Consider the following 19,542-nt stretch of genomic DNA (forward strand, 5'->3'; position numbering starts at 1 on the left):
GAAAAAGAAAACTCTTTTGCGGTTCATTAAAACCTTACGTAGAAACGATAAATAAACATTTCTCGTTTCTACGTTGTACATATTTAAAATTATGGTAGATAAAACTACTCGTAACGTTTAATCATACTTCATGAAAATATACAACACTACACTATACAAACATTAATTTAATATTTTATTATGTGCAGTAACTATTCATTATTCCGTGACGCCAGTGATGCGCCAACGTATGTACGTATTGGCGCCTTTAGACTGATATATAACCAGAGGGCAGTCAAAACAATATATAGTACATGATCTTTGAAGGTATAGGCAGAGGCACAAATTGTGTAATTTTTTTCTAAGTGTATACCGTCCCTTGGAATAAATAGCAAGCCTATCGCTTTATCGAGCACATTTTTGGGACAGGTTAAAAGAACCTAATATCATATTCCCCGACCCAGGGTCCGAACCCGAGATCAGCATTGTAGTTGTAACACGATTCTACTACCGATGCATAATTATTATTTGTAATATATTGGCATCACTCACCAGGAATAGCGTAGACTAAGGTGAAGCTAAACATGCCGAACTGCTTCCTCGTGTCTGGAGAAGGCCACTCTTCCACGCAGAAGTGGACATCTCTCGTTTCTATCTAGAAGAAAACAATATGTCACGTCTCATTGTTATTTAATGTATAGCAGACCAGACGAACTGGAAACCCTGAGATGATTAACAGGGCTTCAGGTTCTATAATTTCCAATCTACACTTATATTATAAAGAAGTTTGTTTCTTTGAACGCGCTAATCAAAGGAAATACTAAACCGTTTTTTTTTAAACTTTTCACTAATAGGATGCGGGTTACATTAGCCTATATTACGGAGAAATATTTATACCGGGAAATCTTTTTCACGCGATTGCAGTAGCAGGCAAACTATCATAACAGATAATGTTGAAATGTAGCGTATATTCAAGAATAATATTACGTATTTTAATATGGTGTACAGATCTACAGGAAACTAATAATAGTTTATAGGGTTATAATATTAAGACATCGTTTGGTGTTTCTAACCATTTAAGTAGGGCCATGCTCTAAACATATAATAATATTGTATACTGCATACAAATGTTTACTGCATAAATAGGAATGTTTGTTATATAACAGTTGCGTTTTGTATGGTAAGATTTCAAAAGACCCAAATACCCTTGCCTTTTTTAAGGGGTGAGTCCACGATTCTTTTTATATTAACGTTTTTAAGACATGGCAATCACATAAATGCGATCATTTGCACGCCAGCGTAAGCCATAAAAATATATTTTTCATTCAGTCCGTTCATTTGCCTTTTCTTCATCCGCTCTTTAATTTGAGAAACCATTATAGATTTTCAATTTTACCAAATTGAATCAGAGTTCCTCACGTCCTTGATTGAAAATGGTGAGAATTATCTGACACGAGAAATGTAATCTTTTTTATATAACATTATGTAACGACGTGCTCGTTACATAATGTTATATAGAAGCTTTTGTCTTGTAAGCGGCACGCTGAATCACAAACGGTGAAGACGACGCAACTTTTTAAATAAATACAATATTCTTCTTCGATTACACCACTCAAATGTAAGTTCGATATTATATACTTTTTCAAATACATTTATTTTAGATATTAACTTAGTTCTCACACACAAACATATTATATATATCTTTAGTAATTACATAATAGAATAGAAGTGCGTAATCTCCTAGCACAAGCATTTTTATGCTCAAAAGGAGATTACCACTTTTAGCTAATAAGGAAAACTTGTGAAAAAGTGAATAAAGATATTTTTATTTATTTTTTTTATTTAGTTCTTACAACAAGCCACGCGTCGTAAATACTCTCGGGATTCTAACGCCAAGCAAAATTAACAAGATCCCAGGGTTAAGTTAAAATTGTTATCACTTTAACCCCCGGGGGAAAATTAAAGATTAAAGTATATATCTGTGTGGCTGTGTCTATGTATATCTCTGTATCTGGGTATCTGCATGTTAGTTTGTCGATATGATCGAAGCACATAGTAGAGAAAATAGTACAGAACTATCTTTTAAAGTGAAGAAAAAAGTATTTGTGTGTCCTATAAATATATTATAAATATTAATTAATATTTTGACCCAAACACAGTCGCTTCAGATAACTAAACCCTAGACTCGGAGGATAAAAATACTTTACAAACAAACACATTTTGTTCTTTTCGGGACATATTTTAATTCATAAGCTATCAAGGGCAAAAGAGACGTCACCGGTTCAAAAACATCACTTATATTAAACAGTTGTCGTTCGTTGTGAAACGTTAAACCTGTCATGAGACTACAGTCTGGAAATACCGCAAGCGATGTAATTACTTTACCTAGCATATGTATATTAGTCTCAGAATCTACGTAATATAATAAAATACATTCCTTTTCCGCGCTCGCGTCACGTATGAAGGCTCTACGTTTTTATAACAAGTTTGCTTGGTTCCGCTATACATTTTTTTCATAAGGCAAACCTTGAGGATATTTGATACTTATTGAGTTAAGGTGGAGTAAAATATTTCTATTTCTTTTTTATGTCATACTAGCTTTTGCTGGCAGTTCTACCCGAGTTCCTTTTAATCAGGTGCACTTTAAGTAAAAAATAACCTAAGCTAACAAATATTATGTAGACCACACGTCCGATTTATGATCATCAATGAATACTAAATCTGTGTAAGCGACGATTATTTAATGAATGACAATAAGACGCAGTAACTATCAATCAATGCACTATCAATGTGTATAAATTGACGAATGGACGCTAGAAAACCATTATCATTTATGTTACTTTTGTCCAATAATTATCTGTTATTAGCGATCATTTTATGGCTTCGTATTTTTGTTATTTTTTTAGCAAATGTGTTCAATAATGGCAGCAGATAAAGCTAATTTTTATTTTTAGTAATTAAAAACTCGTAGTATATTTAAACTACGGTTAACACAAATAAATAAGACATTATTTCCGAACTTTGTACAATTTGAGTATAAACTGAATAATAACCGGGTATTTATAGAATTAAAAGTTTTTCAATCAAGCCATAAAGAATAATTTAATGGTAGCAAATTCTCTTCTTCTGAAATACGAGGCGGGGTTTTAGAACGTAATTTCAAATTCATTAGATCTTTTGTAGGGACAATGATTAGGAATAATGGGGACTATTCGGTACATTACGTAAATGCCGACGCTACCTATACAGTTCACAGGATTTTTAATATATATATATGTTACAGTTAAAACCCGTTATCAGTTACAACGTACTTTCTGTATTTAAAACTAGATTTGATTAAATTACTTTGTTAAAACTAAAATACCATAGCTATAACTAGAATTTACTGTTTTATATTATATTAAAATTTTAGAGAAAACTAGTTCTAACTTTGACCTTAAGCTAATACACTAGTATTTGTTAATACTTTTATTATTGTATTAACAAGTACTAATTGTATAAAAGAAACTTATTGGGGATTAAAAATATGGGTATTGTCTATTAACATATTTATAAAAAGTTGTTGGTTATCGTTGAACAATAATAATTATCTTACATAAAGGAACATTTACATAATAATAGAACTAGACCTCGGGAGAGAACAGTTTTAATTGAACCTTTTATAAAACGTACTTTGTCTAGTTAGAACTCATTTTCACTGATAGTCATTTTTAGCAGCAGTTAATTCTGGTTGTAACAAAGGCATTTAGTGAAAACTAACCTTAACTAGTAAAAAGCGTTGTAACTAAGAACAGGTTTTAACTGTAATATATATTTCTTAAGCTTAACAATCATCTTGTTAAGAACAAGCAGAGACGCAAGATAAATTGCTAAATTAATCCGTACTTAAGTTGACTCATGGTTCAATTAAATCGCTAAGCTAATCAATTACATAAGCTTGCAAATCAAACAAAAAATCGTCAAACATAAGCCGAATATTTATGAGTCATAATTTTTTTAAAAAATACGCATCGAATTGATAATCTTAATTGCTGATGGTAGGATATATTTTATATCCACTCAGATACAAGGTGTTGAAACGCTTCATAGAGGCCCACGTGTTTCACGTTCCAGGATCAGCCTGTGTATATCCGGTTCCAAAAGGCCGGCATGATTGTGTCGACTTTTGGGGGGTAATCAACTGTCGTCAGTGGATACTATTGGACCCTACTCTTCATACCATCAGATGGAGTGGGGCCACTTTGCTGTGCCCATTTCAAAATAAATCTCCGTATTATTGTAGTCAGTTAATATTAAAGGCACGTAATTAACGAACGAACAATACATCCCACACCGCGTCATCATATAACAATTACGTCCCTTCTAGGCGGCAGTTAAATTTGGGCTAAACTGTCTGCCCACCCACATGCGCGAGGGTCGTAAATATATTTATAGCACACAAGAATGACTTCATCTATCATGATTGATTGCCATCGCCAATAATCATTAGTGATACAGGATAATATATTTTTACACTGTCATAGAAAAGCTATTGTAGATACTATCCTAATGTACAACTATAGCATCACGCCTTTTTTTTTCAGGGATAGGCAGAGGTGTAAAACACCTACATTTTGCCAACTAGGTTTCCAAGTAATAGGGGTTGGGCCTCATTGCCATTGACTGCGCACATTTCCAGACTCCAGGCTGACACTGTGCATATAAACCGAATATAATTTTGTCCGACACGGGACACGAACTCAAGACCTCAGTGCCATACACAAGCATACGACCGCGCACACAATGCATAGTCACACTTGTCACATTAGTAACTGCCTGGCTATCCATCCTATGTGCTACCATGAGTAAAAATTAAGTCACCAAATTATATTATGTGTTGCCGAACTTTAAAGTGTGTAATAGGAATAGGTTATGACGCATATTTTGCAATCCTTTGATATTAATCAAAACAAAGCTACTTGACGTTTATTTTCTGTTTACCAACATGACACAATAAACAATAGAGCCGAGCAATTCATCAAAATTAGGATTGTAAGATAACGCAAATCTTACATGAGTATGTTTGGGTTTGAGACATGTATTTTACACTCAACTTATATAAAGCCATTTTTACATCCATTTTTACATCCGCTACTAACTAAAAACCATATAATCGTCTTTATCTTTTATAACACTGCCAAAAATCATCCATGAGTGATACGCATTTTTGCAAGAAATCCAGGTTTTAGTTTTCTGATAGTTACCTATGTAGTTTAGTGTGAATATGGTGTATATACAAGTACATTTCTTACATAAAGATGTCTCCCAACAAATTCTTTTCACATATTAGTAGTGAAATAAAGCAAGTAAAATCAAAATGACTTTTTGATAATATTTATTTCTTTTCGAAACATACACTTGTTATTTTACGTATAACTTATGGTTAAGCAGTATTTTATCAAAGACAAGTATATGATTTTATTTATTAAAGCATGGTCAAAATGATCCTATATATTGAGGAATAAGACTAAAATAGAACCAGTTACACAACTAGTTATAAATACAAAATATAGCCAACAAATATTAAAAAATCACTACACAAGGTAAGGCCTATATCGACGAATTTTCCTTATTACAACTAGATTTGAAAGTCTATTCTCGACATAAAAATCCTTGTATTTAATTTTACGAAATTGAAAATGGATTTTATTATACCAGGGTTTGCTCTTTTATCCCTGAAATTGATTTTTAAGTGGATAAATCTGCGAGCTCAGAGTTACTTTCATATGGAAAGTGGCGTAAATGTTATCTCAGTAATTGAAATCACGGCTAGTACTAGATAAAATACGCCCGAAACATGCAATAAAATTATAATTATAGTTAATATATTTTCGTACCACAATTTTCATCAGATGTTAGTATAAATGCATAATTTAAAGTTTTCGAATGCTCAGTACGTTACTTTAAATATAAAGCTGAATAGGTCGCGCAATATTTCTGATAATTTCTTTTATAAGTATAAGTTATTATTCACTGCCAAACTTTGTGATGATTAAAACGAAAATTAAACCTACGATTACTCACTTATTTTAATTTTGTTCATATTTAGCCAATCGTTTTATAATACCATGTAATAAGTGTAAAAAATATGTGATAACATTTGCGCCACTCTGTAAAACTCGATAAAGACTGGCTATTTCAATTAAAATTTCAAAAGATACATACCGAAATATTCCTTAATCCTTTAGAAATAACTGGTACTGACTCCTTCCTCACCCCCGCTACTATGGAGAGTGGTATGAAGATGAGCATCGCTGCCCCCCACAGCAACAGCAGGAGGAGCAGCGCCTGCCGCCGGCCAGGGGGTCGCAGACGAGGCTCCGGGGATATGGACAGCCACCGGTCCACCGACATGGCTGATATGGTGAACACTGACGCCGCTACTGCTACACCTGTGGGAGAAAAAGTAGGTTAGAATTTGTGGTTGCATGCGCTGCATAACTCGCGAACTTCGATATAACTCTTTCTTTTTTTCTTATACCTAATGGTTGTCTGAAAGACATTACCTTGAGAATTAAGACCGCCATTTAAACTTACTGTTCTTGTTATTCTTCTAATATCTATGCATGATAACAGCGAATAAATAAAAATAAAGAAAAAACGTAGCATGGCAGGGTTAAGGACTGTAAAATAGTTTAAACCGATAAGACTTTTAGAAAGCTTTAAATAGATTTTCACATGTTAAAAAAGGTTAGATTTAAGATGTAATCTGATGTAAAGAGATCTCTAGCGTCCATTTACTCAAAATACCATATCATCGATATGTTATGGACCTTAAAGGAAATAAATAAGGACAGAGACGTGTGGTCTCCAAAAGTCTCAATTAGCATTCGAAAGGTCGTAGTAATCTGTCGCTTCACGTTGAGACAAAGGTCCTAATTGATTAACCTTTCTCATACACGAGTTTATTTTGGTAATATTGTCGGTATTTATGTTTGTATTTTAGTTCTCTAAATTGGAGAATATAGTAGTCAGTAACTGGATATTATGAAGGTTTAGTCTCGGGTTGATGAGCGCAGTTTAGTTTCAGGCAATAGTTTGTAAATACGAAGTTTAATTTAAGCGGTTTTGCACTTAATGGACAGTTGTGCAGTTTACCAGAAGTGATCGTTTGGTCATTTTTTGATTTATAATTTATTAATCAACTTCAAAAAAAGGTGGATTTATTTCAAGGTAATTAGTATTTTATTCCAGGACTGTTAATAATTTAAGCTAATAGGCGACGGGCAATAAGTCTTTATTGTACCCAAAGTCTTTATGCTGTCTTTCATATTACGTGACAATAATTTTATAATAACAACAATTTTAATATTAAATATTTTTTTTCAATTTTATAATATAAAATTGCAAATAGTCTTGAATATACCAATAATTTCATAATAGAAAAATTTGGCATATTTTTGCTGTAAATGTTAATTGTAAATGGAACAATAAGACAAATAACATTTAAATTAGTCCAATTTAAATTAAATAATTCAAACCAGTCGGATTAACGCCCTTAAATTTACAAATCAAAATTACTCATGCAAAAATTAACGTCACTTAGACACTTTATTAAAATATAAATGATTTTAACTGCAAATGCCACTTAAATTTTAAAACAAATAAGAAAATGTCAAAGTGTAACCTTCAAGATCTATTTAAATTTTAAACACGTGACGAAACTAAATTCTGCAGCTGCTCTTGAACTTTACAGATGTACAATAAATTCGGATAAGTTTCGTTGTTTGAACCTATAACGTAGGATTTCGAAGAAACCTTTCGTGGAACTTAAAATGAAGAAAGCATTCTTTATTGTAATCCAAGTTTAGATTCAGAGAGCAAACTAAAGGTGCACTTTGGAAACAGTTGTTGTACATTACTATAGTATGTTTTATTTGGAAGAGTGCCCCCACATAGATCGATGTGCACTGTGGTGCTATTTTCTTATAGCTTAAGACGGCAAACGTGCAAATGAGTCCCGAGATACTATCTGCAGCACCCCCGCAGTTTAACAAGGATCATGGATATCTATGACTTTATGTTTGTATAATAGCAGCCAACGTGCATTGAGAAATCAGCGGCAAGACATTATTTATATATTTCTAATAAAATCATTATTTCTGCAGATATAACAAAAAATAGTTTTAAATCAAGACTTTAGTAATAAGATCCCTATCTGTAATTAAATGGAGTGACAAACGGGTGGGCGGCGGAGACTAGACGTGACGGCCAAAGCAGCCCATTACCTCCTGATTGCTCCAAATACGTGACACCTAAAAAACGACAACAGCGAGTTGAAATCTCGCATTGGGTTCCTTACCTCAATTTTTGTTCTCTTTTTATTTGTGAGGCGCTGTTGCCTGGTGACTCTTCTGAAATCCCTTCAAAACTAAGTGGAAAATGTCTCAGAAAAAGTCATTTTGGCCAAAATAAAAATTAGACGGGGGACGTAAAAAAATTATCCATAAGTTGTTTTCCCTTATAATACACCCAAAGTTTATGTCCTCCCAAATTTCCCTCATGGTTTTAAAGAAACCCCAGATTTGAAGATAGACCCCGCATATGGTAACTGTATCAGTAATACATTTAAACTCACTACTATAACATTACGTAGCCTCTCGGGTCTAGTAAAAGCATACTAAATTTGATTTGCAGACTTAATGGTCTTGATTTTGTTTCCCAGGGTAAACACATTTCGGAATTTGCCCGAAACATTTTTTAGAAGTGGTTGACGACGTCTAGGTGGCCGTTAGTAACAATTGAGCAATATCTTTTCTCCAGCTTGACTGAGAATTCCTTACTATTGGAGTGATATAAAGCTGGGTGGGAGAAAACTATTTGCTAAAATATTCTTCCTCGGTGGCATAGTTGCGTGCTACACTGTTCTGAGGTCCCGGTTTCAATTCCAGGGTCGGGCAGTGTTTTTGGGTTTTTCTGTTAAGTATCAGCTTCTAGTCTGGAATTTATTGCCTGATATGAGGATCGGGGCGGTTCCTATCACACTATGAGACGGAACGCACATGGCGAAAAGTGGGTGCCCTGATTGCACTTCTGCATACCCCCTCGGAGATAAAGGTATGATAAGTGCTGGTTTTAAAAACTATTTGCCAAAATATTTGATGAGATTTTCAGGACTGCCTATAATTGTTTCAAACACAGAGCAATTTTAAGGTCAGACAGACAGTTAGTATAGGATTAGTAATACGTTTTTAGTGACAACCTTTATTCACAGACTCCTAAAAAGGTCATTAGAAGGACATTTCTATTAAATGGTCGACAATTCAGCCTCTAGGCTCGTCTACAAATCCAAAATTACTTAATGTATAACAAAACCTTTTCTTAAATTTAAGTGATCGTGGGAAGCATTGGTTAAAAACCTTTTTATGTTTTAAGTTTTTACCCTTTCTCCAATAAATGAGATTTTCATGTAAATATACAAAGGTCGTATTGCAGCTTGTCCATTCGATCTGGAATTGTATAGTCGTTTCAGTTGTTTACCGATAAAGCATTTGAGTTGAACTATAAGGTTTAGGTTTCAACTTTGAATCCCGCGTGAGCAATTTATTTAAATTGGAAATATCATTTAGGTATCTTATTCGCTACCACATTATGAGATGGCATAAGTTAAATATTGGGGCATTAAATACACCTTTGCCTATCCCTCCAAAGTTCGACATAAGCTTATATATATTCGTTTTAAATAGTAAAAACCTAGAAAGAATTTTATATTTTCCGAATTCAACATCACTGTTCCTCTTACCAGTTAGATAAACTAAGCTAGAGATTTGTAAAGAAATTTGGGCTTAGCCGGTTACATAAATCTATGTACCAGTCCAGTTAGGTATAAGCTTCGCAGTCAATATTCTGCCTACACGACATGCAGACGACGCGGGCAACTGCGTGGGAGAGCTATTTGTTTGCTTTGACGGCGCGGAATTTGGAAAGATATTTCATGAACGCCACATGGATTTAGAGTCGATATTTCAAAATTACAAAGCCTAATTAACGGTAAACTACATCATGTGGTTTTCCACTGGGTTACAAATTGCGTGCATAATATAAATATTCATGTAGCTGGAGAAATAGTAGAATCTACTGTAAGTTTAGGCCTCTAGGAAGCTGGTATTTAGGTCATTTTTTTATTCAAAACAAAAATTTGCCCGGGCTAAAAGAAGGAATAAATACTAAAAAACACACATATATCACGCCTTTATCTCCGAAAGGGTAGGCAAAGGTCCAACTGCGGTTCCCACTTTTCGCCAGGTGTGTTCCGTCCCAAGATATGATAGGGGTGTCCGTATCGCCACATAAGAAAAAAACTTTCAAAATTCATAAACTTACTTAAAAAAATTTAATTAATTATCTTATGGCCAAGGCAGTCAGTTCCCCGGGGAAAAATGTTTTTGCTGGTGGTAGGATTTATTTTATATCCGCCCGGCTAGTGACACAATGTGTTAAAACGCGCCATAGTGGCCCACGTAAGTGTGTCGCGTTCTGGGATCAGGCTGTGTATATCCGGTTCCAACAGGCCGGCATACTTGTGTCGATTGCGGAGGGGTAATCATCTCTCGTCAGTCGCCATTCTATTGGACTCCACTCTACTTACCGTCAGGTGCAGTGGCGTCAATTTGTGCCTCTATATAAAATAATTGAGCGCACAGAAATATTATTGTTTTCATTGTTTGATATCTTTACAATTAAATCAATAGTTCCAAGGATTACGAACGATTCACCCACAATGTCATACACAGACTCCAATCCTGTACTAGTTAGAGATTTATTAAAAGTAAAAATTTTTGTTACTTACCAGTAAATATAACCCCCAGCCAAACTCAAACCCTGTCGCTAAGCTAACAAGGCAATCATAAATAACTATAATTATATAAATAGAACATTATAACCAGAGCATTAATTATATTCTCTAATATTCATGAGCCAGTATCGTATTTCACGCTAAAAATATCGGAACAGTTCAAATACGTATTAAAACCTCTTTGAGAAGGAAATTATGGTTATATTCATGTAAGTAGTAGAATATAATAGAATATTTATTTACAACACGCATTAAGTACATAAGTTCATGGGCGGCTGGTGCCGCTCACCATCAGGCGGACCGCTTGCTAGTTTACCTAGTTAGGTAATAAAAAAAATGGGCCAAGATAGTAAGACCGCATCTGAATAAGAAACCTTTTTCTCCGAACCCATATCTCAGTCCAACGTGAAGTAAACAGAACACATTTTTCCATACACGTTGCAGCTGCCAAACTATTAGTTAGTTTTACCACCAGTAAGATGATTAGCAGGATGATGACAAGCACAATGACCGGAAACCTGGAGTAATTGTTCTAGAAAAATCTACACAAAAGTTACCAATCTGGTAAATCAATCTAAAGGTTTCTAGTCTACGATCCAGTATAACCTACATTAAGAGATTAAACCAATTCACCATAAACACAAATGAACTCTTTGAACCATAATCACCAGGAGAGCATAAACTGGAATCGTAATTCACAGAGCAACAAGTGGGTATGGAGGTCGGTCACGGCCGCGCTCGTATAATCTAATGCCTTTGTCCAAAGTCGTAAACTACATCGGCCTTGTCTACTCGGAACTGGGACGATCGACTGCTCGCGAATATAGCCATTAACACTCGTATTAAATGTTTTTTTCGTGTTGATTCTACGGCCGTAGACAACCGTGGTTTTTAAGAGCTGAATTTTTGTTACCTGCCTTCAAGTACTAATAAGGTGACCACATTTAAATGTTTATGCATGCGGGGTATTTTACCGCGCTGACGACGCACTACAAACGCAAATAAAATGTACGGAAGATGTACGGAAGCTAGAACGTTTCTTTTAATTACAACCAAAACCTTTCCAAAACCAATAAACCCAAGTATTAGAAAATGTACACTGGTATAAGAGTATTAGACACTATTTAACAGTAGGTGACACGCTTGCCCGTTTCCCTTATAACAACTTATAACTACTCCGGCACTTTGACACAATTCGGTCTAGTGACAAAATTACTATTTGTTACAAATTATTTTTGCGCCACCTATTATTTAGTACTAAAGTAGATTAATTTAGTAATTTTGAAAGCACGTTCAACAGTAAAAGTAATCAGGTAACTGTATTAAAATGTTCGAAAACTAGATAATGACAAAAGTTAATGCATTAAACGTAGGTAGTAAAGACTGTACCATTGTTCTTAATCTAAAGAAATACTCGGCACTGTAATTAGATATTTTGCCACAAACAATAACAAGATGAGCGGGAAATCTAATACCCAGACTAATAAGACAGCAAGTGAGAACTCATTACAAGTCACTGATCCCAAAACACTGTTGACATTGCGCCAAAGTGGATACATTAGGTCAAATAGTTCAACGTGATTCCCTTAGCGTTAATTATTTAGGTTATTTCCATCTAATTAATTTCATGTCTATTAAGCGTCGGTGCTCAAGTACTTTGAATGGCTATTAAAATTAATTTCAATTCAAGTGTTGTTTCAAATAATAATGTCGGTAAGCTGGTATACATTAATATCAAAGTAGAATTATATTATTTATATATAAATATCAAATCTTTTAACAAGGAGTCGTGGGAAGATGCCCAGAATTTCTCTTTCTATCTCCATATTATGTCGTGGGTAATTACAATTATAACTTGTAAACAATTACGTCAAGGTAAGCCGGTGTATAACTAGCAAGACTCGCCGACATAATTTACCAACTGCGAAGACATTTGTTGTTCGAAATTATACTATATCTACCTATATAATGTATACTATCAGGGGTATGTACCATTTTTTTGTGGTGCTTTACGACTCTTTCTATATAATATATCTACTCTTTACAAACAGTTTTGAAGGCTACGGCTTTCGCATCTCGTCTTCCAGCAAAAAAATCTTTAACATTAAGTTCAGTGTCCTCAGCGAGTGTAACATCCTTATACGAATGAGGTAGATATTGAAATGTCATATCAAGTTACCTTGTATATAATTGACTATCTTGCACACGGTCTCACCGTAGAACCAGACGAGAGTGATGGCCTTGCTGAGTTGGATGGGCATGCACACTCCAGTGACCAGGAGATCAGCAGCCGACAGGTTCACCAGGAATATGTTTGTGACACTGGAACAATAATGGAAAATATGAAATGAAATTTGTTATCGATTTTGTACATGAATGGAAAAAATTATTAGCATTTATACTTAAATAACGTACAAGAGATCTGAAAATGGTTTACGAATGAGACAATATATACATATCATTTGATAAATTTCTTTTAAGTATCCGTGATTTTGTCTAGAATTTTTGAGACTACAAAATGTATAAATTAATGCATTTCTCTCCATGTTTGTTTCAGAACGAAATTATACAATATAAGCCACCTTATGCTATCTTATATTATTGTGTTATTATCTTATATTAGTGAGTGGAAACCGTAGTCGTACGGTTTATAAAGCAAATAATGACACTGAATGAAGGAATGCCTCCTAGCCGAATTTTGGACACTGCGGCCAATGTCAACAGAAATGAGCCAGGTACGCAGGAGCAGAGTATTTTTTTTAAGATGGAAAAAGCCAGTCAGTATTATTTTTAGCCCGATCCGGGATTCGAATCCAGGACCTTAACGGGATAGTTGTACTCGTACTGCGTACGCATTACAATTACACCAAAGAGTTTAGAATTTAAATAACAAATCATCAACATGGTGGAAAAAAATACCATCATTTTTATTTTCTACGTAAACCAAGTAAATGGATGAATTGTCTCTTGGTAGAAAAGGATCATTGTAAACATTTTTGAACGAAGTTCCTTAACACGACTTGAGATAGGTGTTTTAGAAAGTGTTTTACTACTTCTGAGTAAATGCTGCTCGTCACATAAATGTATAAGCCATCAATGTCAAATTTAGTGCTTTCGACATGACATCGCAGTCCTTAGGAAGAATGGCGCTGTGATTGACTAATACAGAGAAACAACTTTGCTACAGTTCACTGTCAGATTAACAAAGCCGACACTATGCATTCGGGCGCACTGTGTGTCCTCATAGTATTGTTCGTGATACGGGTATAAAGCTATTATTTTAAGCCTACAGTAAGGAAGGAATTGGTAGACAACGAGACTTGTTATATATTTTTTTTAAATGCCGAATACGGAGCATTGGATTATATTTACTTATCTATTTATTTTACTAAGATTTTAAGAAACGAAAACTCAATATACAAAATACTCATTTAAAAAAGTACGTTCCTAATATTTTATAATTTTAAGTAATTGCATAATATATACCTACTTTGTTCCTGACGGAAGTCCCACGACGCACGCACTGTTTTTACCTCTAGAGGAGTAATCGAGGAATTTCTGACTTTTGCAGAGAATATAGGAAAAAAGGTCTTCCGGGACCCGTATTTGATCTCTGTCAATCTCAAAGATGAATCAAAAGCCGAAAAGTTTTCCGTCGATTTTATGATAGTGATTGTAAAATAGAGGCAGCTATTACGTGTTAGAGATATAAGGCAAGCGTGAATCTAGCACAAGAGTTCCGTATCATTATTTGTATTTGCCTTTATAATGATTGATGTTTTACTGTGCTTTATAATAATAGATGTAACTAGTTAATAAGGTAATAACGGATTCTTATTTATTTATTATTATTTATCATTTCTGGTGAGATCTATAAGACTAAACCATTTGTGATGTGGCAATTCTTATAGATATACGAATTCACATTCAATCCGCGCGGCTTATTTGAAGACGTCCTAGGAGATTTAGCTTTTTTTGGAAACTATAAAAATTGGGTTATATTCTATAGTTCGTTCGGTATATTTGGAGGATTAGAATGTGTTGGAATGACAGACATCCGTGAAAGTGTTCCTATACGGTGTCCGTGTATAAATGCGGTACGGACTCCTCAAATAGGTAGACCCACTTCACCACATTCAATAAACTTCTCGTTAAATAGGGTACGTGCAAATATTGTTTTGACGAAATGTTACGGCCTGTATAGAATATACTTAAATATTAATACTTTCTTATAAAATGTATTAGTATTGATAAAGTTTGAGCTCCTCAGAACTTTTATTATTTTGGTTCAACTAGAAAATACCTGTCGAATATTATATTTCCAGACAGATAATATTTTCAATAAATGATAAGAATGCCAGAATCTGTCTGTACGCTTTTTCTATCATGTCGCCGTCAGCACTGCTGGGTTCCGATATTGTGTAATCTCAAAATGACATAAATATGATATATTATTTTTATACGGGGACGTTAGTGACTTCACTGTACCTGATGGGAAGTGGAATGGGGTCTAATTGAATGTCGACTGACGACAGATGGTTAGCCCTCGGCAGTCGACACAATTATGCCGGCCTATTGGTGTCGGATAAACAGGCTGAACCTGGAACGCTGTCAAAAACTGAAAACTTACGTTGTCAAGACAAGAGATTAGTTTCATATTTTACCATGACCCAGCGAGGTTTTTAATCTTTCTGGTCGGGTCCATGGTAATCTCAGACGTGGACTATATAAGTCTGATAAGTAATTAAACCACTTCAATAAGTAAAATTTGTAATATTAGTCCAAAAGCACCACTGAATTTTGTGTAAAATGTAGCCTATAAACTAATTCAATACAGATCTTAGTTTATCTATACAGTTTACCCTTATCCATTCTACATTAAATTCTCCTTAAAAACATCTAACCATAACAAAAATTGTCACATTTACAACATCAAAAAGATATTTTTTGTTTTCGCTAGTCTGAACATCAAATATTGAGATTGTCAGTTCACACGCCGATGGTTTTTATATGAAGAAATTGAGGATTTCTTCTCGAAATCATAAGATCAAGAAATTTGCAGCTATATTAAGAAAAATAAATATAATTTCTAGAACTGTATTTAAGGTATATTGAATGCAAATATTGATACTATATTACATTAAAAAAAACCGTCTCGTCGGTATCTCTTGAGAAACAGCCAAATAATAATGTTGATGAATGAATGTTTGCCTGATGTTATAATATATATTTTTTTTAATTTAATGCATGACGCAGGTATGGAATCCAGGTATCCGCAATTATATAGTCAAAGACTTACAGCCACTCGACCAATGCCAATACAATGTTTGCTATATTTAGAAAGCATAAGCTTTTCAATTAAAACAAAATTTCAATGTAAGTGAATTTGAATGCGAAACGAGAAACTAACAAAAAATATAGTTTAAAAATAGCTTTCACCCGCAGCTTATACAAAATATATACCTTTCTTGGGTTTCAACCTTACTCAGTACTAAATTTCATTAAATTCAGGACAAAGCCTTATTTATGGAAGTGTATCAGACACATTCATTTTCGTATACATATTAGAAATATCTTAGCTTTTACTCGTGCCTTCAGCGCGTGAAAAGTTTTCCGGTACAGATGTCAGCCTTTATATTTTCCCGAAATAAAAGGTAGCGAACATCCTTTCAAATAACTTAAACTATCTCCATAACAAATTTCATTGATATTGGTGTAGTGGTTCAATCGTGAAACCATAACAGACATACAGACATATTTTCCGCATTTATAAATGTAGACGTGAATAATGTGAATACACATTTATTTATATCATACGACTTTAATAAAGCAAGGACATATCTAGACAGACACTGAAAGCTTCAAACGCATCGAAAAAAAATGAGGTGAACAATTCACCTCTGCATCCCTTTCCCGCGCTCAATGCGTTTCGAACGGTCACTGCGTTCACATCTGATGCTACCTGTATAATTGTTTAAATTTCGGTTTGTATTTTAAAGTGTACAGTAACTTTTAATAGTTTTACCTATAACCGGTAACTTATATTATTTATACTTACTTTCTGCATAAGTCTGTTGACATATTTCATTGAATAAATTTTTCTATGACGTAATTGTCACACACACTAGCTTATAAAAGCCGGCCTGTTTGTTTTAGTGTCATTATAGCACGCCATTCTATCTAGACATATAATTTATCAAAGTCATATACTGTGAAATATGTACTACATGTTAGTTTAGTCATATTATAACTATGGATCTCATGAATGATCCAATTAGTGTGCAGTAAAGGCGTTCCATTCACTTGCCATACAAGACGTCATGGTCTCCTAAGGGAATTATCTGCGTCATTGATGATACGACAACCATTAATAATGTCAAACGAAACGAGCAAGTAAACTTTATGCGGAAAAAATCCTAATATAACAAAACTTTTATTGCTTCAAACATATTTTTATTTAACCCTCATTTCTGGAATGGGCGCAAGAGCATAGGGAAGGCGGGATTATTTTACTCAGCGCTCTATGGTAAAGATCATGAAGTGTATCGTGACCCTGTAGAGTCCACACCAAATCCCCATCTACACTATCATAATCGTAGTAATATAACAGAGAATATTTGTGAAAATATTTGGAATTTTGATGTTTGGATATTTATTTAAGTAAACGTAACAGTTGATTACAACAGTTGTTGGATTTTGATGAAATTTGACACAGGAATAGACCATGTCTTCGATTATTAAGGAGACAACTTTTTATCTCAATAATTTGCTTCCCTAAGGAGGTATTTTTGATCTGTTTTCATGTAGATAGATAGATAGAGCTTTCACACGGGCAAAGTTGCGAGCAAAAGCTAGTTATTAATATTCCTACTTAGATATCAATCATAAATTCCATTATTAATTTTACTTCCTCCCAGAAATCATGTTTCTAAATCAAACATCCAAGATGGATGGCCGGTAAGGGACTGACAACCAATCAAAACTTTTCGGATGTATTTCATTATGATTTACTGATAATAATAATGAATACCAGGATGGGAAATACAATGCAAAAAGAGAGGATATAGTGGAATAATTCGCAAACTCACTCGTTGCAATTGAAATATTTTTTCTATTTTATTTTCTAAGTGTGCTTCACACGTCTAATTATTGCGTAGACTCGTCCATAACTTTATAATTTTAATAGAGTATGTTTATTCTATTAACTTTTGTGTGCTATTTAATAATGTAGTGTATATTTATCACGACATTTTCAAAGAGAAGTTTAATTGTCATATGAGAAATAATCATGATCATGTAATTAAACATATTCAAGGACTCCTTGAATATTCTTTTATACTGGAGTGTAAGTGCAAATGGGTCACATAAGGTAAATGATCACCAAGGTCGAGTATTATAAAAAAAAAACATAATTAATTAAATTGATAGGCACTTAATGAAAAGAATCCAAGCATCCACATTTCGCAAGCTTAGTGCACAATAAGTCGAATCCCTCCTACCCTCCTCCGATCAGATGCTATCGGTGTGATGACCGTCACCATCGAATTAGAGCCCTTTGACCCGAGATTCATCTCTCGATTTGCATATTAAAACGATACAGACCGACTAAGACTGAGCCCCGTTACCAACAAAATATTGGTGCATCTATTTTAGTTTCAATGATATCAATCGTTTGTGTGTTAAGATTGCCATATACCGGACTCTGTTTGTTTGTTTTATTTATTTGAATGACGAGACGAGCTTGCGCTTCGCCTGATGGTAAGCGATACCACCGCCCAGACACAGTAAAAACACCATCCAACACCTTAAATTATAGAGTATTATTTGGTATTCTACTGCGCTCGCCATCCTGAGACATGAGATGTTGTTTATATTATATCGAGTAGTTCACTGGCTACAATGTTCTTCAAACCGGAACACAACAGTGACTACTCACTGCTGCTTTGCGTTAGCAAACATTGCGATGGTACCTACTCAGACGGACTCTCACATATGACAGCCCTACCACCGATATACCGTACAGTGTGTTGGTTGCAATAGGTTGTTGCACATTGTTAGTATTTGTAAGCATTAAATTGTTGTGGTCTGTTAGTCATTGTAGCCAGAGTAATTACATTAAAATATTGTCTTATTCAAATCGTTGTACTTCAAGGTTCTAATTCTGCAACCATTTATGACCAGTCTTCTCGCTTACCGCAGCATCACCGCGGCAGAATTGTCTCAAGGACTGCGATTCATAAGTGAAATACCCTAGCACTGCACAGCTTCGTATGGTTTCTGATTTTACAACACACAATTAAGCCTTTAATCGTCAAGTTGTAAGTGGAGGTATTTCTGAGCTAATAATGAGCAGAAAATCCAATATCACATTAATGATTATGATATTCGACTACACAGCGACGTCACTAACGCAGTCTGGTTTTTCAAATTTATTGAAAGACACATCATGTAAATATTTTATAATTTTACTTCTTAGTCTCGTGTGCCCTTTTAATATTCATGTCAACGGGTTCAAATCCCAGATCTATTTAAAAATGTATGATAACATTGATTGGAATTTACATTGAATTGTAATTATGGAAGCAATAGCATTCTATTTTTGATTATACACGTCGGGCTTGATTAACTATGCTCAATGTACGGTCGGCTGGTTATGTCATGCAAAGATCCTTATAGATGATTCGACAGTAATCCCATTTGCTCTCACACTATTTATTTAGAATGCGTAG

At 34.3% G+C, this 19,542-nt stretch overlaps 1 protein-coding gene across 1 annotated transcript in view; it reads right to left on the reverse strand.

Annotated features, from left to right (window-relative positions):
• The window catches only part of LOC115450589 (neuropeptide FF receptor 2), a 73,147-nt gene that overhangs the window by 30,476 nt on the left and 23,129 nt on the right, over window positions 1-19,542 (reverse strand). The window contains exons 2-4 of the mRNA XM_030178645.2: window positions 12,993-13,135; window positions 6,184-6,410; window positions 532-634 (exon numbers count right to left, since the gene is read on the reverse strand). Of these exons, the coding sequence (XP_030034505.1) occupies window positions 532-634; window positions 6,184-6,410; window positions 12,993-13,135 (473 nt within the window). The remainder of the gene's footprint in view (window positions 1-531; window positions 635-6,183; window positions 6,411-12,992; window positions 13,136-19,542) is intronic.

The sequence above is a fragment of the Manduca sexta genome, chromosome 26 (genome assembly GCF_014839805.1).
Source record: "Manduca sexta isolate Smith_Timp_Sample1 chromosome 26, JHU_Msex_v1.0, whole genome shotgun sequence".
Classification (NCBI taxonomy): Eukaryota; Metazoa; Arthropoda; class Insecta; order Lepidoptera; family Sphingidae; genus Manduca; species Manduca sexta.